Source organism: Nesoenas mayeri (genome assembly GCF_963082525.1).
Source record: "Nesoenas mayeri genome assembly, chromosome: 11".
Classification (NCBI taxonomy): domain Eukaryota; kingdom Metazoa; phylum Chordata; class Aves; order Columbiformes; family Columbidae; genus Nesoenas; species Nesoenas mayeri.
This window is the reverse complement of record NC_137563.1, coordinates 14,459,648-14,483,991: the sequence shown is the minus strand read 5'-3', so window position 1 is coordinate 14,483,991 and position 24,344 is coordinate 14,459,648. Positions and strand designations below refer to the sequence as shown.

At 38.2% G+C, this 24,344-nt stretch overlaps 1 protein-coding gene across 1 annotated transcript in view; it reads right to left on the bottom strand.

The window, feature by feature from the left end:
• LIPC (lipase C, hepatic type) overlaps positions 1-24,344 on the bottom strand; it is a gene marked incomplete at both ends in the record, with an annotated part of 70,274 nt that overhangs the window by 28,214 nt on the left and 17,716 nt on the right. The window contains one exon of the mRNA XM_080350974.1: positions 21,757-21,872. Within this exon, the coding sequence (XP_080207100.1) occupies positions 21,757-21,872 (116 nt within the window). The remainder of the gene's footprint in view (positions 1-21,756; positions 21,873-24,344) is intronic.

Here is a 24,344-nt window from a genome sequence, read left to right as displayed (position 1 = left end):
CAGCCTCTCCAAAGCCAAGGCCAACCTCTCTGTAGCCTCTGCGTTGCCCTCTGCCACTTTAGTGTTCCAAACCAGTCACCTTTGGGAGCAGCTCAGATAACATGAAGGTAAAATTAATCATAATGCATTTTAGAAAAATTCTGGTAGTGGTGATAGCTACTTAGTTCAATTCATACAGCAGCAAGGAATAACCTGCTGGCAAAAGATTTTTGGAAGATTTTTGGCCTTGAAAAAATACATTGTTACTGAGATTTTATTACGTGAGAAAGCAAGTTTGTGTCTAATGTCCAAATTCTGTAGTCATCAGTGTTTCTGAGTGATTCCATCCATTTGTTTTTCTTATATAGAAATAGTGACCTGCCCACCAACAGGTAGAACATGTTAGCTCACTGGTGAAAGCCATGAGCAATATCACTGATGAAATTGCTGATAGCCTTGTACAACTGTTTCACAGTGGTTTAGGAAGGAGGATGGAAAGGATAGAGATTATTTTAATTTAAAATATTGTGATCCATGTAAAACAAACTTTTGTGTTTATGGTATGTTGTTCTAAGTGTGGATGATTAGATCTACATTCTGCTTGCATTTCAAGATGTTCATTTAACAAGTCTTTTCGGACTCATTTAAATAATAAATGTAATGTACACATTAGTACAGCAGAGTCATTTCCCCGAATGTAATAACTCTGAGAATTATTATTTGCATTCTAGTCATACTCAGAGGCCTATTCAGGATAGGAGCCCCACTGTGGCAAATGCTACCAGCCATCCAAGCAGATTAGGGGAACAGATTTTTGTTTCCCTGAGAACCATAGTGATTTAGCAGAATTTTTCATGAGCTTGGCTCATGTGCCTTCCCCTGCTCACTTCTGGGGTCTTCAGAAGGTCGTGTTGGCACTAATGCTTCTCTGCTGATGAGAATCCCTGCCCGAGGTTTTCTGGGCAGGGATGGTTTGCTGCCTGTTGGAGTGTGGTGTGATGCCAAGCTTGGTGCCAGGATGTGCACTGTTACACTTTACTCTGTAGGGAGAGAAGACTCATGAAGATTTTACTGAGACATATATAGCACTGGTGAGGGTGGAACCCCTGCTCCCAAGGCAGGGCCTGTGCCTGCTCCTCGGAGCTTCTAGGTCTATGAGGTAATAATGGAGAACCTGGACGTCCCACTCCCCCATTCCTGAGTGGTGTAGCCATAACTCTTGCATTTGTCTGAGTCAGTTCATTCAGTCAACATGTGAAAATTCACTTCTCTTTCTACTGGATTAGTTTGCTCGTGGCTTAACAAGCTAGAAATACTCTTTCAGGAATTGGGTAAGTCAGTGTAAGGAGTAAGAAAGAAATGAGATCACAGATCGGATCAGGAAAGTGCTCCCAAAAACTCCAAATGTGAAAATCAAAATGGAGGCAGGAGACGTCTAAAGACTTAAGCAAAAAGTGTGTTACCCAAAAGCAGTGACTGTAGAAAAATTTACATATTAATTTGCTCAAGATTATTTTGTGGAAAATATCAACATAGCCCACTCAAATATTCCCTTATTTTTTCTATTAACATAAGGAATAGTATCCTTGAAAGTGGATGGAAAGCCAATTTTATAATCTCTGTGTTCATTTGACTAGCACAAAGTATGTAGGCTTAGAAGTTAAAAATTCTCCAAATAGTTACAGACCAATTGTATTTGGGCAACAATGTGAAACTTTGTAGAAATAGCTGGGAAAACCTAATGAGACTCTCAGAGGACATCTGCAAGCACATGCCTCTTTAATGCTTGAGAGGGGACACAGCAGAGCCAAAAAGTCTCATGGATGCAATGTAGGGGACAGGAATAGTTTGTTATCAAAACAGAAATCACTGTCTCTTACATCCACAAGCCCAGAAGAGATCAGTGGCTCAGCTGAACAGCCAGATAGCCATTTTTACTGCTTGCTGAACATGACAAGCCTACAAAAAGCACTAGAACAATGTCAGAGTGACAGATTTTTCCAGCCCTTCTGTGCAAAGTATAGATGTGGTAAATAAAGGCATCAGAAGATGCGTAATTGGAATTATCATTTATGAGAACAGCTGTGTGAGTAAAATCGTAATGGTTGCCCTTTCAGCAGTCCTGTCCAAGTAGCTGCACTGGGGTATGCAGTAGGAAGGGAGGGGACTGAACCTTGGGTTTGATCCGGTAATAAATGCTCTGCGCAGGGGCAGCCCACAGGGTATGGCAACAGCTGGGTGCTGCTGCAGGGCAGAGCCTTGGAAACAAGGTTCTCTGTGACACTGAGGAGACAGCAGCATCTGGAGAGAAGCAAACCTCAGTGTGCAAATATGAAGATTACCTTTCTGTGGAGAATTGAATTTCTGCCTAGGAATTCAGTGCTGCATTGTCCTCTTAACTACTCTAGTTTGTCAAAAGCTGCTTTCCCATGTTGTGCATAGGTGGTGCATATAACACTATAACTCACGCCTCCGACTTCGGTTGGCATGTTTTATCTAGAATCTGTCATATTTCATAGGGTGAAGAAAGTGAGACTGCTGCTCATATGTAAAAAATTAAAGACCACAAATGGGAGGAAATCTTGTATAAAACAATAGGTAGAAGCCCTTCCAGAAGGCATCTTTCTTTTCACTATACATAAATTCACTTTGCAATTTAAAACCTTTTTTTTTTTTTTTTTTTTTAACTTTTGTAACAATAGAAGCAAAGCTGTTTGGATGCAGAGTTTCCTTTGCATAGAAGAACCTGAATGTGCTTCAGAGTGTATAACTCTGCTGTGGAAAACCAGTATTTTAACACTCATTACAAAAGGAGCACATTACAGCAGTGGACAGGCATTCTTGTCTGCATCCATCTGTGCCAGTGAAGAGGTTACCACCTTCAGCTTTTTATCACCTCCTACCAATCAGAGATTACCAGCCTTACTGTTCCATTCACCAATGCTCCAATCTTGGACTGTTGTCTATTTGCTGCAAGGAGAATCAGCTAGACTACCTCAAATCACCAATTTTGACTGTTTAAACTAACCTAGTTTATATTGTTTGAAACAAATTAGGGCATGCTTACATGAACTGACCTAGTGCACGAGTTGGATAGAAGTGGTAGCTGTCAGGAGATGATGAAAGCTGGGGGAAAGCTGCAGGCAGTTACCCTTGACTAGAAAAAGGCTGTTTGTTCGTGACCTGAGATACACGCATGCAATTCAATAGCTTCCTGAAGATGACCTTACTCATTTTCTTTCTTGATTCCTTAGGATTTCGAAATGGAGGTCAGGTACATTGGCTTGTGTGTAATGCTCACTTAGTCCTACTGCGGACATTATAATCTTTTCACTGTAGTATTAAGATACAGAAATTAGTTATAAATACACAGAACCTATGAATTTGATTGTCACCTTCTCAGGAAGCAGTAATACCAATTTATCAAATTTCTGTACCCAGAAATAATATCAAATTGTTCCCTTTTATTAAACTATAGAAAGCTATATAATGATTGCAACACCTTCTTTTGTCTCCGTAAATCATTGTTGGGTTCATGTCTAGTGACCAATCTGGTAGCATAGTCAAAAGGTTACACAGATAAACAGAATTATTTGGCTCTGCGTGTCATGCCTGGAACACCAAATGGGTGAATTTATCCACTTTGTTACTTAGCATGACATTTGAGTTCAGCCTACAGTCCTCAGAGCTGAAGTTTTACATTAAAAAAACAGTTATACTATATAATAGTTTATGTGGCTAAGTCACAGAAGGTAATGATATAATATACACTGCCAGAACATTTTGTTTTCAGTGTCTCCTCTCTCCAATTCGGTGCATAATTTCTTTTTCCCTCTGGCCCATCTCTGCAGAGCTACGATAATATCCAGTAAACATATCAGTTTCCTCATTTAAAAAAGCCCACATTGCATTTAATATTTGCTTTAGGAAATGTTGTAGCCTCCTATTGTATTGTGCTCTTTTATATGGAGTGAGGAAATCTACATGCCCAAATACACAATTCAAATCATCCCAGTCAAATATCAAAGCAACCAAACATAGCACAGTGACATCTGTTTTATCAAAAAAGGTGTTGTGCATACTGCCGCACATAGGAAATTCATCCTATCATTGAAGCAAGTTGTAGAGCTTGAAACTCTTCAGTCTCCTTGAATGTCTCCATGTATTGACACTCAAAAAAACCCCCCAAAACACCCACATTATCACCTCTGCTATCTTGGTCATTATAACTGTGCATGATAAGTGATGTCAGAGCAGAGACTGCTTTTTGGGCTGGAATAATGTTAATGTTTCAATGCCGGCTGCCAGCAATGCCTTTGTCCACTGCAGATTCAGCTTCAGCCAAGTTTGTTCTCATTCATATCTGCATCTTGGCTGAAGAATGACATTTTTGATCTGCTAAAAAACAGAAAATAAGCTGAGCATCACCAGCATACTAACAGAACCTGAATTTCCTCCCAGCTGGTGGCAGACTAGTCGGTGCTGTGGAATGAACCCCACAGCACTGTGACAAGGGGACACCTACTGTTCTCTGTCCAGTTCTCAGGTTCTCCTCTCCATTGAAAAACACAGGAAAAACATCTATAGGAAAAACCCAGTCTGTTCCAATAGTGTGACAGTTGTCTTAGGTTTATCAAAGGGTTGTAAATTTAATGAAATGAGCATGGACACTTGGACACATAATTTTTAGCTAAGGAAATCTGTGAAGACTGTAATTTGCCCTTGGCTGACAGGGAATAATGACAGCAGAAATGTACTGTAACAGTCACTCACTGTTCTGGTGGTGATCGTATTGCGATGCAGAGAGGAATAGATATAAAGTGCATTTATAATGATATCTGGAACAGTGTGGGAATTAATGGTGTAGCAACAGAGAAGCAAAGGTCCAAGTATCCACATTCCCTCAGCATGGCTCAGCATGTCAGACCCTTCTCTGTGCTGCTGGATATTTTTTGTTCCCTCGGCAGTACCCATCATGCATCTCAGCTGTAATAATCCTCGACTTTCTGTTCTCTAATGAGGAAAGAAAGGAGCACAGGCTGGTTTTTAGCAAGGAAGGTATGGGTGCTGTTTTGTTTTCTTTAAAAGCTAACATAGCAGATTTGATTTAAGAAGTTCTAGAATGAACAGAAAAACTGTCGTTCAAGATCGGTAAAATAAAATTGAAGGAAAAAAAATGTTACTAACAAAAATTTTTGTACTGCTTTGCCGGGCACTTGGAATACTTATTTTTCTCTGAACAGAGTCTAGGGGAAAAAAGGATATATTTGAACCCAATTCATCACAGATATAGTTTTTACTAGACTTAAACTATTGGGCAGTAGCTTTGGAGGATTCTAGTGGGAATACTGGTTAGTGATTCATTTGGTATTAAATAAGCAGGTGAGTTTGGCCATGGTTCACAAAAGACAAGAGATTCAGCTTTTGAAGGTTCCTGCTCTGTTCTCTTTCTTCCAAGTATTAACTTACCTGTTCAGTTTTAACTAAGCATATTCTTCGGAAAGTTCTCAGTAATGGTGTTTACAAGGAAGAGTTCTTTAGTGGCATGTCATGCCTCTGGTTTTGGAAATTAAATTAAAAAGCAAAACAAAAAAACACCAACAACTTTGTGTTAATATTCTGGGAGCTACAGCTGCAGTAAACTTCAGCAGAAGCTGAGTGTTGTGTGTACTCATAAGCATATTGATTTTGATAGAATAAGTATGTGAAGAAAACAAGGAAGATAAGCCTGAATTAAACAGTAGGGACATATAATCACCTAGATAGACACTTAGATAGTCTCTTTGTTTATGATGACATTTGGTAGTGAGAGTTGCTATTTCCCAGCAAGATGTTCAGGTTACTAAAAAGCTATTAATTGATATGGCTCGACATATTTAAGAAATGTAAATTTTACAATAAAATATGAAGTCTTTGTAGTGTACGTTCTATTATTTTCTTCTGACTTGAGTATTATGAATTTTCTAGGAATGTTATATATGTATTTCTCAACAGGATTTGAGCAGTTATGTTTATTTTCCTGTGTATGAAAATGTTGACTGCATTTCTGCTCCTTAAATTTGGGAGGTACTAAACCAACTATTTCTATAACAATTTATTCTGTAAAGTCTTAGTAATTTAAATTACCTCAAAGAAAGGGTCACTTCCATCAACAATTGAGAGTGTGAAAAGCCAATGGAAAATGACAGAAGATGATTTATTAAAATTGGGGAGGGGGAGACGGACACACATGGGCAGGTGGTGAAACACATACACACACACGCAAAGTTATACTGAGCTAACTGAAGAGAAGAATGCCAAAGGAAACTTTAAATAACTGCTCCCCAGTTTTAGTTCAGTGTTATGATTGTTGTACTGCATAATTTGGGTGTTCTAGTGCAGTCTGGACAACACAGGCAACATGAGAATTTATAATCAAATTGAACATGAAGAACAACTACCTCTGTTCTATACTTTACAGGTGTTTTCTGTTGATCTATTTTTTGTGCTGCATCTGATATTGCTGATGGTACATTGTTATGATTGCATTCAATGACTAAAATGACGTTTTGGGCTTGGCTGCTTGGCAGATATTTTTGAGTTTTGTGGTGGTATTTTTTCTTTGATTGGTTTGGGCGAGGTTTGGTGATTTTTTGTTTTGGGTGTTGTTGTTTTTAAAATGTACATCTGAAAATAGATGGTCCACATGCAACTGTGGGGAGTACTGGTAGATACTACTTGCTTCTCAGGCTACTGTAGCTAGCAGCTGGAGATATATCACACATTTCCCATGGAGGCTGGATCAGTTGTTAGAAATGAAAGTGAAGCTATTTGTTATCTTTCTTTTTCATTTCGTTTTGCAGCAGCGTCATGGATTTTGTTCAGATTTATGGGAGACTGCCTAGACCAAATAACTGGCATTGCAAGCCACAAAAGTCACTCTCTACTTGGATCATTTTGAATTAGAACTATCTATTACCCTTCTACAGCGAGTTTAATAACTCCTATAATTTTCTACTATAGATTCGCATAAAGGGCATGTTATTATTTTTTAAAAGAGAAATACATTTTCTTCTACCTGGACCTGACAAATCTATTAGCAAACCCTTCCATTAGCAGAAAGAAGAGTTTCCTTTATTTTACACAAGTTCTTTCCTAACCTTTCAAGTAATTAATTCTGCTGCTATGTAATTATAGTGGTTAGATTCTAAGTATTCTGAATTCTAACTTTATGCACCAGTTATTGTGGCTTTTCAGTAGCTGACTCTTCTGTGGTGTTGTGCAGTCCTGAGGCAGCGTTTTGTGTTGTGGCCACTACTTGAGGTACGTTTGTTGAAATATAGGGAGAATTATTCTTTAAAATAATGTTCATTTTGTCTTAAGCATACTTCTTTCACAATCTTTCAGCTTTATTGCTGCTTTTATTTGCGGCTTTGCAATTCAGTTAGTCCTGGACAAGGGCTTTTTGGGAGTGGAGATTTGGGTTTTATTAACAAACCTAATGCTGTTACTCTTACACAAGTGTAAGCTTGTTTATGAGTACAGGCTCTGCCCCACATGTATCTTGTAGCTGCCACCCTGGCTGGACAGACCTTTTCAGGATAATTAAAATAATGGGTTAACATAAGAGTTTTGCAGTTGGTTACACAACCTCTATGATAATGGTTCATTTTATCAAACCGTTCTGAGATATGCTCACCCACTCTTGCCAGCTGAACTTTCCTAGTCTGCCACACTGAACTAACCTGGGATTTTCACATCAGCGTATTTTTGTGTCTGTTTTCTGATATATCAGACTGGGAACTTCACAACACACTGGAAGCTTCCCAGCAATCACGAGGTATCACAAGGGCAGGCCAGCATTTCTTGTGGTGCTTCAGTATGTTTGCATGTCCACTAGGATCCAGTGAAAATGAAATAACAACAAATTTGCCCCAAAATTTTAACCTTCCAATTTAATCTTAGTTGCTTTTCATCTGTTAGATTCTTTTCTGTCATGTGCAGGATGGTCCCTGGTGGAACAGATGCCTCTGTTTCCTTCAGGTGTGCAGAATAATTCCTGTGCCCTAATATAGTTCTCCTAGCTCAGCTTTTAGAAAATGAAATGTTACCCAAAATAAATGCCTGAAATAGTTGTAGAAGAGAAAAAATATAATTAAAATATTTTCCTCCAAATTCTAGGTAGAAAAAAAAAATGTATTTCTTAATATATGATATTCTTTCTTATTACATGGAGAATGGAAGGACTATAAACATGCCATTAGAAAATTAAATTCTAGTCCACATTCATCTATGTCTTTCAACCCTGGAACAAATATGAAAGAAGGTAGCTTTTTGTGAGTGGAGGTCTGACAATCTGAAGTCCAAGTAGAAACAGAGCAGTCCATGGCTGGTTCATAATCCCTTAAATAGATATTACTGTCTGCTGTAATGCAGAGTTCCTAAGCCAGTCTGTGTTGTGTCTAGAAATTAAAATGGGGAAAATAATGAAAAAAATCTTCACAGATTCCCCATTCTCTTTCTCCAGTTGGTCATTAATAAAACATAAAAACTGTTCAAGTCATAGTCTTTGCATAGCCAGTTCTATCTGGACCACATATTCCTTTGGACAGGAGCCAGGTCCCACAGTGTGTCTGCAGCACAAAATCATCCCAAAGGGCAGAGGTGTAGGACAGACAAACGCAGTGAGCAGCAGCCACAGCCCTAAAAGCCTTCTGCTAAATAATTTCCTTTATTCCTTCAAATAGCTGTTCTATTCTGTTGAATGTAGCTTGACAGTAAAACATATGAACAAGTTTACAGCATTTCAGCCTGCGTAGAGAGCTGTTCACTGGCACTGAAGTGTCCCAAACCTCCCAGGCAACAGATTACAGTTGAGTCAGTTTTCCTAATCTCGTCCTTGGCTCTGTAAGGTGTGAATGTGTCAGCAAGCAAAGAGTTTGGCCAGCATGCAGGGAACATGCCTGGACAATCCATCACAGTTACGTATGTGATATATGTGTTGTAGGTGTGAAAACAGTATTCGCAGCCATTACAGCAGCAGTCCTGGGCCGCCTCCTTTCTTCCCACACCCACGAGGCTTTTGACTTAACTAGTGTTGTGCTTTGCTCTGTGCTGCTTTGAAAGAGAACTCCATCTGGGGGCATACATTACAAGACAGTGTAGCCTTGAGATATGCATAAGCTCTTTTATGAGTTTAAATCCTGTTTCTGCTTATTGGTTCTGGACTAGACGTGCCTAGGGCATGTTCACTGAACACGAATATTTGAACAAAATGTTGTAGTGATTATGTATGTGATACTGGAAGTGTGTATTTAAGGAAGATGTTGCTGACTCCTAAACCTGGCAGATAAAAGCAGTATTCAAAGAGGACACAGCAGCTGTCCTGTTTGCCAACTTGAATACGAAGTTAACTTTCAGTAGGACCCTGCAAACTGAATCTATTTACTGAAAAGGAAGACAGAGTATCTAATGGAGAAATAAATATGATACTTTGAAGCCTGCAGATACAGACAGCTTCAAGTTACTTACGGGATCTCTGATAAAACTGTTGTTCAGCAAAATAAGGAGTTTGTTTGGACAATTCTTTGTTTGTAGTTTTCTGTTTGTCATTTAATCTAATTGTAAATTCTACAAATTGTGAGTAAAATATAGTACATGGGACAGTTGGACATGCATCACAGGAACTGTTAGCTGAGGTCAGTCATCTCCGCTTGGCCAAAGAAACAAGATAACTGGAATCTGCACCAGTGGTAGAGCCAAAATGAGAGAATAAACATCTCTTCCTACACCAGACCTTATGGAGGATGCCTAAAATTTGCCTAGGTGGTTGGGTCTTGATCTAAAAGCCATCTTGCACCAGATAAATTAATGCAGACAAGATATATTTCTGCTTTTTGCTGTGGAGACAAATCAGTTTCTTTATAACAGCCTCTGATGTTTCAGACAGCCAAAGATTATGACAGGATGAAATAATTCTCTGTATTTAATTATCATGTTTTTAATTTGAATTTATCAGGAGACTGGTTGAGTAGAGTCTGCAAAATTGTCAGGCAAAGGAACCTTCTAAAAACGAAATGTTGTTAGCAAGATACTCAGTGTGCATAAGGTGAAGGAGTTCATAAATAGGTTTAGGAAGAATTGAGCTCATTATAAAATAAATCAAAGATGGATTTTTAGGGATATAGCCTGTTTTCAAAGTTATTTCAAATAAGCCTAAATCCTGGCTGAATCTTGTAGTGCTACCAGGCATTTCAGACCTTTCAAATTTGCTTTAGAATGACAATAGCTCTCGAAATACAATTATTATCTGAGTTCTAATTGTACTACTTCAATTTCCACTCCAAGACCCATTATTTACTAATTCCTCATAATTAGCAAGATAAACCTTATTCTCTAACAATCAATAAAATAATAGTCTTTCTGTTAAACAGAATCCAGCTTCAACATAGAATTGTATACACTGTGTGACAGTACCTGTTAGCTCTGCTTTTTTAATTTCTTTTTAAAACTCTTGCAAAATGTTGGTAGCTGAAAAGGAATCTCCTGATGTTTCAGAGAAGTGTTGATACAGTGGTTTACTGTGACCTGCTGAAATTGGCTACTGCTTGGCATCAGTTATTTGTTAAGAGTCAGTTTTGATGCATATGTATGTATGTGTAAATACAGTCATTTTGCATAAAGGCCAACCGGAAAATGGTTGGAAACATCTGCCTCAGTTTTCCCAAATGCTCACAGTGTGAACATAGTGGAAGTTGCACTAAAAGCAAGCCTAGAATTTGACCATTTCTTTCAGAAATCCAAACCTAGTTGAAGTTCCCACAAGTTATGGCCACTCAGTTCAAATGACAAATCAATTTACTTTTCTAAAATGAAAGTTTAGAGCCATACCATCAAATAAAATAAGCTCCATTCCTATCACTAATTGTGATGCACACTGTATACATGAAAAAGATAAAGACCAGTTTTGACCCATGCAGTATTTATTTCCGTCTGACACTCTGCTATTTCCTTTTAAGTCTTTATACTTTTTAGTGGAAATATGCTGTTGTACTGAATTCAGAAAAATAAGCCCTTCCAGTAAAATAGCTCTTTTTTGTTGAAGGTAGAAGTTTTGCCCTGATGATTATTTGCTTGGTATAGTTAACCTGTTTGGTGCCATAAGATCAACTTTGAAAATCACTTTGTGGAAATGGTAACTGGGAATTCTACTTAGAAATAGATTGATGACTTTTTAGAAATTAATGGTAGGTTTGCAGCGAATAAAGCCACAGAATAAGCTGACCTGTTTCTGATGTCTGAGACTGTTTTTCACAAGATAGTATATATTATAGCTTCACAGTCTTGTTAATGTAATTGCCTAGGTTGACTGTTAGGATGCTGTTTAAACAATAGTGCTGGCACTGTAGTTAACTAAGGAAAAATGTAGAATTGCTTTAGGACATATCTATCTTCTTGTAGAATGGAGGGACCATAGTCAAGGAAAAGGATCCCTCTAAAATGTGTTCTCAGGCTAATTAGAAATGTAAACTTGTTGAGCAAGTCTCTTTCTCTTTCCTTCCTCTGACTGCATTGTTTTCTTTCCAGAAGCAAAATTGACAGAGATGGAGAAGTCAACAAAGTCTGGATTTCATGTGATTTTTATGGAATGGAGCAAACTGCCAAGAATCATTGGGCTGGATCAGATCAAGGGAACCTGACTGATCACGTAAGAATGATGCATTTAGACTTTTACGTAACGTTTCATCTGCTGCTCTGGAACGCTCTTCTCATAACTATAAAAAATACCTTGCTAAGAAAAGATGGTCCTATTCTGTCAAGCGTTTCATGTTCATGTGACTCCTAACAGGTAAACAGAAAGCAAGCAGAGAGAACTATCATTTTTGTTTTAAAAAGTTAAGGATTTTGAACATTTGGGTTTAATAATAGTGGAAACTACAAACAATTCTTGCCCTTTAGGATCCTGCTCTACCATCTTATTTTATGATGAGTGGCTAATGATCAGTGTAATCACTCTGGTGGCCTGTATGTAAGTGACGCGAGGTAGATTCCAGTAGGTATGAAGGGAGATTTTGTATGTATCTTTGCTTTCAGTTGTCTAATTTTGCTCTTTTTTTGTTCGGTTGGTTTTGGGTTGTTGGTTTTTTTTTTTTTTTTATTTGTTTGTTGAAACACAAGCTCAAAACCATATAAAATGTATCCTAAGATAAGCACCATCCACGTTCTTTGAATCTCTCCAGCTTCTGTTTATTTAGGAAGTGAAACCTCTAACCACATATCCAAAGCATCCCAGGGTCCTATTATACTGTCAGTGCTTGGGAGACTTTACATAACTTTGTAACCTTAAAAATGGTTTGTCAATGAGCCAACAGTATTAAAATCATCACAATTGGTTAGAAAATTTTGTTCTTTTCTGAGAGTTTACTATGGGCCAGCAATGCTTGTTCTTGTAGAGAGGTTTGTCTTATTGCATCCATGAAGGAAATTGTTCCTGATGTATTTGACATTAATTTCTATCATAGTGTTTAAAAGGCTTGGTTTTAGTTATATATCTAGGGAGTTAGTTCCAGAATTCCCATTATCCCAATTAGTTTAGCAGAATGACACAACTCCATGCACTTCCAGGCAATTATTTCACCCTTCAGCTGGTGTCATTATATTAAAGGAAATATATCATGGGATTTTTGCATGCCCAGAAATATACCTTGGAGCTGCGCCCTCATGTCAGAAAATCAAGCATCTAAATAAGAAAAACACTACAGAGGTGCATTGTTGCAAATTACAGCAATGAGAAAGCAGCTAGTGTCACATCTCAGTTTGTGACACTTCCTTTTCAAAGAGTAGACATCACAAATAAAAAAGCAATGACCTTGCTTCGTCTCTGTAAAGGTACTATTACTGAAAACCTGAAGGCCAGAATTTTGATGCTATGTGTGTTTTAGTTTTAGAGGAAATACATTGCTGTCTGCAGTGGAATAAAGAAAATGCCTTCAAGAATGGGACCAGGAGGCTAAAGATGTGGCTTCCAGTCCTGGCTCTGAATACTGTCTAATAGTACCTAGAAGCTTGGGGGTTTGGGGTGTCTAATTTAAAGCAGAGGTAATAATACTGGTCACGCTAAAATTGTGACCATTAATGTTGCTGATGCTTCAGAGTTGTGGAGTTGTTCTATGAAATTGTGAGACATTAAGGATAGCATAAAGTCAAAAGGGGCTGGCTGACCATTGCAGCCACAAAGCATGATGTGTTGCATCCCATGGAAGGGACTGATGTGTATCCTGGGCTCCTTATTTCCAGCTCTGTGATTTGACATTTGGCTGTATGAAAATGCACACCACATGTGAGTGCATTGCCAAGTGGACCTTGTGGTGAAGTTGCAGCCTCTCAGGGACAGACACAAAGTTGAACGTAGCTCAAAGGGACACAGGCAATCCCCAGTCTGGATGCTCATCATCAGTAGCTTTCAGCTGGTGGGTTCTGTGTCCAGGTCAGGAAGAGGTGCCATTTGTCTAGCTGCGCTGAGCTGGGCCTTGAGTTTTTGCAGATATAGCAGTCTTTATTATTCTGTGTTGCTCACTCTCTACTTTTTACTTTTGCAAAGAATGGTAGTTGGAGACATACCTTGCCTGTATTTTTTAAGACTTTCCATTATTTCCAACTTCTTGCCCAAGAGGACAGTGGATTGTTTTTGGAGGTGAATCCTTTAGGTGCCAGGTTCCTATGTACTAGGTTCTACAGTACATGCTTTACTAGTTTTACTTTTGTGTAATGTTACCTTATGAGTCCTGTTACAATTTTGCTTACTTTTTGTAGAATATTTATTTCTAGACTAAAGGTCATACTGTGGATTATTTCATAGATCCAAAATAGCTGATTTTAACACATTTCCTTTCTCTTTCAAATAAATCCTTCTACTGCTCTGTAGCAGTCCTTTTTACTAATGAGAGCTATTGCCAGGCTTCCTTATTATGGCACTTTGTTAGAAATGTGCCCGACATACAAAAGCGGTGACTTACTGGGCTTTCATCAGTTCTTAGCCAATTTCACAATTAGGATCAATATTTTATTTGGAACTCTGTGACTCAGTCCAGATCTCTCTAATTTTCAAGGGGAGGCTGCTCACAAGGGGAAACATTCCGTTTTTGTCCAGACTTGTCTTCAAATTCCTACATAAAACACTAACTTGAAAGAACGATGTTGTAATTGAGAATGGGGTATAAATGATTTGTATGCAACCTGCTAAAAAGTTTAAAATTATAGCATCACCATAATAAGTAAGGCCAGATATCTTCCTTTTCTCGTGAAGGTTCTGTTCAGATATTTGTAGAATTCCTTTGTTTTGGAACAGTTTCATCATCTTTCTGCTTCTATAGATCATTTGGTATGTGGATCAGACATAATTTTACCAGAAGCTTATTCACACGCATTAGACCCGTGTTTCTAAAGAGGAGCTATTTCTCTGATTCTTTCAAAGATGTTAGCAAATTTTGCACCATATTGAGAGCCCCTTGGCCGCAGGTAAAGAATTCAGCAGCTTGTGGGAGTGCTAATTAGAGCTAATAATAACTTCAGTGACCTGCCTTGACTTTAAAATACCTGACAGAAGTTACCCTGTCCTTGAAGGACAGAGATTTTGTTTCTGTGAAGGTGTCTGATTAGAGATGCTCACGCCTTCATGTTTCTGTGTTTAGTGATCACACACAATTAGCTAAGTGCGTGCTTGTGTGTGAGTGAAATGGAAGTCTCTGGTGTTGGGAATCAAGAGGAAAAAGAGCAAAGAGATCTCTCAAAAATACTACACCGGAATTCCATTATTAGAGGGATTTCTCTTGTATGCTAAATAGCCTTGTTAAAACCAGAAATAATAATAGAAAAGCAATTAGAATAGGAATTGAGTTATTCATAATTAAACCTTTTCTCTCTAATTTTGGTACTTTTTCCATGGTTAGTTTGCTGAAATAGGTACAGAGGGTCTGAGGGAAATGAGAGCTTTAATTTGAGCAAATACCCAAAAAGCTATGAGGTACAAGATTTTTATCTGGCTAATAGGTTGCTGATGGTGCAGAAAACAATTATATTTTCAAGGAGATTGCCCTAGACCTTTCAAATGTAAATATTGTTAATGCTAGCCAGAAAAAAAAAAAACAAAAACCAACAACAATCTTTTATGAACTGTTATTGGAATGATAAATTAGAGATTTTTCTGACTGCTCTTTCTTTTGCTAAATTGATTTCTGGAAATTAGTCAATTAAATTAGAGGGAGTGAAGGGTCTTTAGAATTCTAATAGTGCCAGGAATTATACATAAAATCACTGTAGTCATACACAGAAAAGCAAAGGTTAAAATCTGTTTTGTCCTACACAAGAATCAGTGGAGAATGCTTCACAGCAACTGCTGGGATTACCCCAGGTTTTAAAGACATAAATGACATCAGAATATGGTCACTGTAGTCTTCAGGATTTGAGAGGAATCTTTAGAAAAATCAATAAATTAATATGCTTGGGCTGAATGTGAGAAGTGTCTTCCACTGTTTTGTCAGCTCCAGGAATGCTATTAATACTGCTTACTCCTTTGTAAACTGTATAATGTTTAAGGTTTTTTTTCAGATGCTATTATTCCTAAATTAGGTGATGGGAAGCATTATAAAGTAGAGTGCACGTTTTAAAAAATAAAGCATAAAAGCTTTAAAAAAAAAAAAGAAGAAAAATAAAGACTCAATGGTTGGGGTCTTTAATTCCTAACTGGACACTTATAGACACTTGGCTTCAGTGCCAGCTGAGCAACTCTCAGCAGATGACTTGCCCATCTTGCTGCCACCCACTCATTCCTGACCTCCTGCAGTGCCTTCATTGATTCCTCTTGGATGGAATAATATGTCACACTCTTGCTTTTATTTTTATTCTCTAATAACCTCTGCAGTAATTGTGTTCATTTATTTTACCTGAAATTCCAGTGTTGTGGTCTCTATACTCACCAAATTACGGTGCTGAAGAATACAGTGCAGTCAGCAGCCATTCCTATGGCCACTTAATCTGAGCTATGACTTAGGGAGATTAAATTAGTAAGCAGCACAACTGTCTATTTTGGGAGGTGGATCAAAGACACTCAGTTTTGTCCGTTCGCTTCAGTTAACAATCTCCCTTGCGTTTCTTAGAAATGCTGACACTACCAAGCCAGAGGGTTCTGAGGGAGACGTTCCTCGGCTGAAGTTCCTTAGGAAAGTTACAGTTCCTTGAAATTACCACATTAAAGAAAAAGGTCACACGGCATGTGAGAAGAGACCAAGGCTACTGAGTGACATGCATGAGAATCATGCAGAACTCCTCTCTCCAGGAAAGAGTTCAGGAATTGTGACTGCGACGGTGGGAGAGTTCTGACAGAGAGGAAAGGCATGTAAACTTTTTTGAAAGGGTGGATCCTAAAGCTATTTGTGCCCTAGGAAAAATGTGGAAACCTCCCAATACTCTGGTGTAGCATGGCAGCTGAAGGTCACCAGTTCACATGTAGTAAGCAAAATCTCATGTTTCATATGCATTCTATGTATATTTGACAGTATTTGAAATGTTGTTGCTTGGCCAGAAGCACGCTTTCAGTGTTCTTTTTTTATATACTGAATTTGGTGTGCAACTGGAGCAACTGGAAATGGAATACCGTCTTTTTGGTGAATGTGCTGCCCGGATACTCTCACTGTCATATTGCAGAGTACTGTAGTATGGAAGCAAGCTTGGGGATAATGCAGTACTTACTACCCAGTATGAGTAAAGATGGCAGAATTGCAATTGTAGTAGTCAAAGAAACACAGAAGAGTAATTTCAACACTGCACACTGACGTGTTTTGTTTAGGAACCTTTGCAGAGTCTTATTGAGCAAGCTATCGTGAGAGACTTCTCGTAAAAACACTTCATTTTAATATCTCAGCTTTCATGACTCTTTGATCTCATGATTTATTATTTCCCTTAGGAAGAATTGTTCCAAATTAAAATAATAAGCTTTAATTTCTATTCCCAGGTTAGCAGAAGGTAAGTCTGATGGACAGAGAGCACTGTAGATTTTTAGATGATGTGCCAGCTGGCTTTCTGTGTAATTTCTAGCTCATATTAAATATTTCTAGATTTCTTTTTTGTCATTTCCTTTGTTATTTACCTGATATCTATTTGTTGCACTTAGAGCAATACCATGAAGTCTGGAGGTAAAGTAGGAGCCCAAATATAAACAGTGTTGTTGGTAAAAGATTTAAATGAATTTTATTGGACCAGGCAAGAATATTGGAGAGGGCAGGAGAATGTGAGTATTTTTAGGCAACTCCTGTTTCCACAACCAGGAAGTAGTCATGTTTTATTAGAAGCATTTGAGCAACAGCAAAAGCCTTTGTTGGGTAATCATAATGGGTATGTGTAAGGATGTGCAATCCTATGCAGTTAATGCCTCCTGGGAATATTAGCAATTGTAACAATTTTTTAAAAATTAAAAGGAACAAGCAAGAAAGATGTCATAGTAATATAACTTAAAAACCAGTCCATCTTTTCTAGAGGAAAGGCTACGAAGTGTGAAAGCAGTGATTTTTTTTGCTTAGAACATAAACATTTAATATGGTTGTGGGTTTTTTGTTGTGTGTGGTGTGTTGTGTTTGGTTGGTTTTTTGTTTTTTGTTTTTTTTTTAATTAATTATAATTCGCATTTGGCCTATTGCCCAAAAGCAGTGAACTCTATCACCCAGGCTTGGCATGTGCAGATAGATGGCCCCTTCTGTCTCTTTTGCCAGTTATTGCTTATGTTGCCAGGAAATCTTAATCACGTTGCTTGGAAGTGGCCGCTGGCCCATCCGCCTGCTGCCAAGCCATTACCCTGTATAAGGAGTCCAACTCAGCTTCAGCTAACCGTCTCGTAGCTCCAGCTAACATATAGGAAAAAAGGTCACTGTGCTAAGGCCACCCTAGGGGACCATATGGTGTTATGAGCTACATCATCAACATTGCAGCCATTGATGTAACCCTGTTACTAACCCTGAAGCTCCACATGGACTAGGCATAACTGTGTTTTCGAAAATGAAATGTACAATATAAACCTAGAGTGAACCACAAAATAAACACGAAAGAAAAATGTTCTCTTTAATAATTAATTGTTCGATTGATAGTTATTTTCCATTAAAACTATATATATATATTTTAAAAACCTATAAGCATCTCTAGTTTGAGAGACAAAGGAAGAAAAATAGTTAAGTGATTAGATTGCACTGCTGCATTATTAAGAAATGTTCCATATGTTCAAGTTTCTCAAGTGTTATATGAGTTCAACCACTATTCATACAGTAGTAGTCAGAAGAATGTAATGCCGAGGTCTAGTGAATTACAATCCTCTGATGAATTTAGGCTCCTCATTAAGATGTTCAGTCACTTGCATTAGTTAGAAATACTGAAACTTGTTTCATGCCTGGATAGTTCCTTTGTCGATGGAGTTCCCATTATTATCTCTTTTCATGGGAAAAAGCAAAGGGTCTTCAATTAGTTAGACTACAGTTATATTTTGGACTCTTTGGTGAAAATTTGTGTCTGAAAGTATATTTGTAGATTTTTCCGGGTGCCGACAGGAAGAATAACTGTTTTAGCTGACAGAAGATGTGCTGGACTCCTGAGAGCATAGCAAATGCTATGTACACACACAGAAATTCTGGAACACAGACACTTAGAAAATGGCAGCGAATACATTTGTAGAACTTTCCTAATAATAGCATAACAGAGCATTAGTGTAACTGGTACTGTAATACTTAAAATACAGCAGAATTAGGCAACAACTAAGATGTTACGTTCTATTTTTGGGGGAAAAAAAAAGTGCAACTCAGCTGCCAGCTGTGAGACTGTCAGGTAGAAAGTGCTAGCTCAACAACATGCATTTTTATGTCAACTACTGAATAATTCTGCTCTACACAATGACATGGACTATATTCCCACCTAGTTTTATGTGTTCAGAAGAATCAAAATAAATAGGAGTTTATATTGAACTATTTTTTGCATGCTTTTAGAAAGCATCATCCTGCCTCAACCTCAGGGGTATTATTTTCAGGTGCTTATTTCTGGTCTTTTTCTGGGATGCTACTTCTAGATGGACTTTTGGCAAAAAATGCTGAACTTATGTCCCCCTATATAAATATACAAGAAAACCGTGGCATTTCAGAAACACTGTGGCTTTTTAAGAATAACCTCTCTGTGTGTTTTAAATGTGATTTTATGTTTGCTTGGTAATGCAGTCCATCTTATTCTACATAATTAAGTACAAAATAAGGACCTATAATATGTATTTATGTACACAACTCGAACAAAAACATTTACATACACCTATCTATAGTGATTTACCCACTGCAGTCTAATTCCTGTAAATTCTCTTTTTGTAATGTATTTTACTGTTTAGGTGGATAGAAAGATATAGAGAAAATTGAAGCAGAGTGTTGTTTATTCGCTGAGTACAAATAAATGAGAAGGACTTTTACACAGTGATTGCTCTTTTAGAGGATGGTTCCCTTATAGGCAATTGCTTGCCCTAAAATGACATGCCTGATGCACAGCTTTGAGAAGGCTTTGTAGCTCCTTGTACTGTTCATTGCTACATTTCCTGCAAAAGCCAGACCAAGCAAGCTCCAAGGTAGAAGGATTTTCAGGTAAAATATATGCTATGCTCACTGAAAGCTGTCTCCACATGACAGTGTTAAAAGGCCTCTCATGTATGGCTAAAAACTTCACTGCTCTTCCTTAGTGAAGATGAATGCTTTACTGCCATTTGCAGACACTGTTATGGCAAACGGATTTGTCTCTTTGAGAAATGAAGTGAGGAAAAAGACACCTTGAGGTTACTGGGTGTGACTGGTGCACTGGAGCTGGTTTTGGGCAAAGACAGAACTAGCTGAGCTATCCTGATGAATCAGATGGTAAGAGAAATAAGGCACTGAATTTCAAAAACTGTGAATTACATTATCTTCTGGACAAAACTGAGGTGGCTGAGGTTGGACTGGGGAACGAGAACAAGGGAGTGAAAGGTACAGAAATATACATTAATGTAAATGGATGATTGAAATTAGAGTTGAACTGATTTAAAAGTGACAGGAAATGAGGATTTGAGTTCAACATAAGGGAATATCAGGGCATTTAACCTTGTAACTACTGTGAAGCACATGTAGTTAGGTTGTCGATAGCCTCTAGAAGAAAACACCTTAGATTTTTTTGGCATTTTTAGAAATGTATCTACTGTGCTTCTTCAATCAGTCTCTTGCTTCAACACACTATGAGCTAGGCATATCTACTAGTACTGATATGACATGTGACCTGTCTTTTGTGACCCACAGGCAAAGCTTTAAGCTGCAGAAGCAAAGAGCAAACAAGTCCGCTGACAGAGGAGTTCTGGGTCAGGAGGGGAAAGGGGGATGGAGAGAGTGAAGGAACTGACCTTGCTGTAAATGGTGCCACTGACAGTGAGGGCAGGAGAATGGGAGCTGTGACTGTAAAAGAATGGAGGTGCGGTGACAGCCTCACTCTGCCTTCTGTTTGTATCTAAGGTGAACTAAACTTAGGCACACAGCAGAGTCTGAATAGGTCTGGGCAAAGATGATGTGACAAACCTCAAATGGAAGTTAGTGCTCTGGTTTTTGGTTCTCTCAAAACCACAGAATTTGAACAAGGTTTCTAAATAGCTTGCTAGAGTTCAGCACCTGTTCAGGATGTGCAGGCATTGCTGCCTGGTAAGCCAGGCAAAGTTATAGCACTAGTTGAAATTTATGGTTTTCATTGTGTTTTAATTCAAGGATTTTATAGTGTTCATAATGAAACCCAAGGTGAAGCGTAATGTGCAGAATCAAAGCACGGTGGTCCTGCCTCCTGTACATTGAAATCACTGTGCCTATTAAATATAAAGCATTTTTATAGCACATGCTTTGTAAACTGTTAATACACATTAACATAAATGCTACTGAATGCTACAAAAAGAGGCCATACTTGTGTGAATGTGCATATCGTGCTTTATTTCCAGCTAAGCAGAAAGCTACATTTACCACCTTCAGATGTAGAGTATTAGAAATGCAGTTAGATAAGAAAGAAAACTAATGCTTGCTATGTATGGCTCAAGGATGAAGGCAAACATGGAATTGTCTTTGTCAATCGCATTTGGGAGGTTTTAAGAAATGCAGTTGTGTGATCCGCTGTCATACTGAGCAGTCACACAGATACTGACAAAATGCACAGTGTCATAAATGCAGAGAAAATGGTTGTACAACCATGTAAATGATAAAGATCCTCCACGGTACTTTCCTGCAAAACGTACTGCAGATTTATCTTTCACTCAAAGATATTCATCACACTTGAGGTAAAAGGCAGCCTAGATTAGGCAACTCAGAAAATGAAAGCTTAAACACTGTCAGGTAGCCAGAAATTTTTATTCCTAGTAGGATACTGAATCTATTTTATAGAATACTTCCAGCCCAAGAAGACTACAACCATTATCAGTTCACTGTGTATTTTGAAATTAATACATTTTTAAATTAACTTTGTCAGAACTCTTGTTGAAGGTCAGGTTGCCTTAAGTCTATAGACTCAGAATGTCTATATTTCCTCTGAGAAATTTTTGTTGTAATTAAAAACAACTACATTTTCCAGCAAACACAGATACTTCAAATGCCATATTTTAGTGGAACAAAACACTGAAAAAAATCCAAACCCCGTCACATCGATAACCAAACAGTCAATACTACTTAATTTTTATAGCACAAACATTTCTTTAAAGATCGTTATCACTATTTATGTTTGATAGGATATTACCTTTTTTCTTTCCTCCATGTGTATTGGCTGGGGTGATGATACAAGAAAGCAACAAAAATGAGAGAAGTTGCAAACTTTTCATTTCTTCTTTCTCTGAATGAGAGTTGCGGAATGCACTGCTGAGAGATGGGAAAAGGAGAGAATTTTCAATGCTTTGCAATAAATTCTTCGCCCATTAATCATTAACCTTGAATTCTCCCCTTCACTGTGGCAGTCTCTCCTTTTATGGAAGTGGAAATGGAATTTGTTTGTTTCCCACCTCTTCTTTTTTTTTATGTTATGCCACTTGTGGCAGAAATAATTTGGAACTGGACCTTCCTACCTTGCTCAACAGTGCTCTGCTCTAAACGCAGTGGACTTGAGGGCATGTTTTCTCTGAAATCCCGCTAAAGGCCATGGGTAGCCAGCTCAAATTTGGTTGGTCAACAATTCACTCTGAACAAATTGCAAAATAACTGTCAGAGCAGAAGGTTAAGCTAAATATTTCATTAACATAGGTAAAGCCCAGTAAGGGAAACATCAAAATTCAATGTATAATAAACACTTATTTCAGGGATAAAATTGGTACCAGATTTTGGATAATCACAAAATGTTTTCATTCAAATTAAGTGAAGAATTGTTATCCCGTAAGAAATCACTAATGAAGCACAATTAACTAACATCTCTTTCCACTTCCAGTAAAACAATCATAAGGAAGTGTATGTAGTAAATATAGGAGTAATTTCAGAGAGAAAGTTACTACTAATATGGTATGGTTTATATTGGAAATCAAAGCAGGATCTTAATTACAGCAGTGTGTGTAAGTGCCACAGTGAACAGGTGCGTACTGCAAAGTGTGACTGGGCAAAACATACCCTTGGCTGGGCAGTGAGTGTTACCACTGAGTGGGATCTCACACATGAGCAGAACAAAATGCTGTCCTCTGGGCCTTGTTGGCAACAGCCTGGAGCATCACTGCTTTCCCACACCAGTCAGTGCTTTAGAGACGTATTCCAGCTCATCTTAAAGGAACTGAGGGCCAATGATGATGTAGCTGTGGCAGCACAGGCCTGAGGGTGGGCTGCAGATCAACCTGCATGTCCACTAACCATTGAATTGCCAGCTTGTATGGGTTCATGTCACCAACCTCCATCATTACCTGCATACCTGAGCTCGCATATAAGTAGGCAGATAGGTCTACACTGTACCTCACATGAATGCTTTGACACCACTGTGGAATTTCCCTTAGAAACAGGTCTCTGTCACAATAAACTTTATTCTGGGTTCTGAATGATTAAGAAGCCCTCAGGTTCGAGAGGGGGTAATAGTGTAAATTCTTTGCTAAACTTAGTTTGTAAAGGATTTGCTGTTAGTAATAGCAAATAGAGGCAATATTTTTAAACACTACAACTATCTGTCTCAAACTAGACTGAAACAGTGCTTGTAAACTTGAAAAAGTATATTTTGAGTATTCAGTGACTCCTGGATTTTTTATGAAGCTTCTTATCATAATTACCAAATCTAAAATGTGCAAAATTATAGCCATACCATCCCAGCCAGAGAATTTTTTCATTGTTCTATTGTTTTTATGTGTCCTAGCTAAAAGATTTCTCTCTCTTCTAGAAGACAGTAAGTCTCATAGCAGAACTGGTACGTTACACTACAAAAACCAGTATTCTCAGCAAAGCAACTCCACTGTCATGCTCGATACATTCTTTTGGCACAGAAGTGCATGCTTCATGGACAGTGGTCCATGGTGCTGGATGTTGCATGAATAAAGGAGAAAAATAGAGATCATGTCCTTTCCCTGCTCACTCCAAAGAGCTTCGAGTCTAGGAGCCAGCAAACAGCTAGAAAACTCTACAAGTGATCTACACCAGCATCTGAAGTGTTGTCAAGAGTGAGTGATCTGTGTGTGTGTCAAAGTATACTAGTAAATAGGAAATACAAAACCTGAGGTGATAAGATTAAAATGACTGGCTGATAAATTCTATTTGCAGCAGTGTTTTCTACGGATATGAGCAAGAAAAGGATTTGCAGTAATTGAGACAGGAGGTAAAACTTGGAAAAGAATTTGGGCTGTGATGGTGGACAGGAAATGCTGTATTTTAGCAAAGTTAACACTGGTAGCAATTACTGGTGTGATTTAGAGTAGCTTTGCATTGAACTTAAGCTGAAGGTGATGTGAAGATCACAGAACTGACTGACAGTTGAATGTTGAAACTGACCACAGTAATCAAGAAAGTAGAGAGCATTTAGGGGTAAAAAAATATTATAAGCTTTATTATCTCCAGACAGGAATTGTTCTGAAACAGGGTGGTAGATCTCTCAGGTACAGAGCAGGCTGTTGGATCTTTGTAAGGAGATTGCCTGGAAAAAAGACTATAAATATCAGACTTTGGATTTACTTCGCACTAGAGAACCCATGTATGAAACCAGAATGGCATTGTGAGCATCTTATGAAGGATTGCTTGAAGTTGTAAGAGGAAAACTGGGGAAAGCAGTTGGAAAAGGAGGAGGAACCTGCCTTCTTCCCTGCTCTCTGCATCACTTCATTTGGCAATCCTGCATGAGTCATTGTGAGTATTAATTTGTCTTTTCAGTGTTGA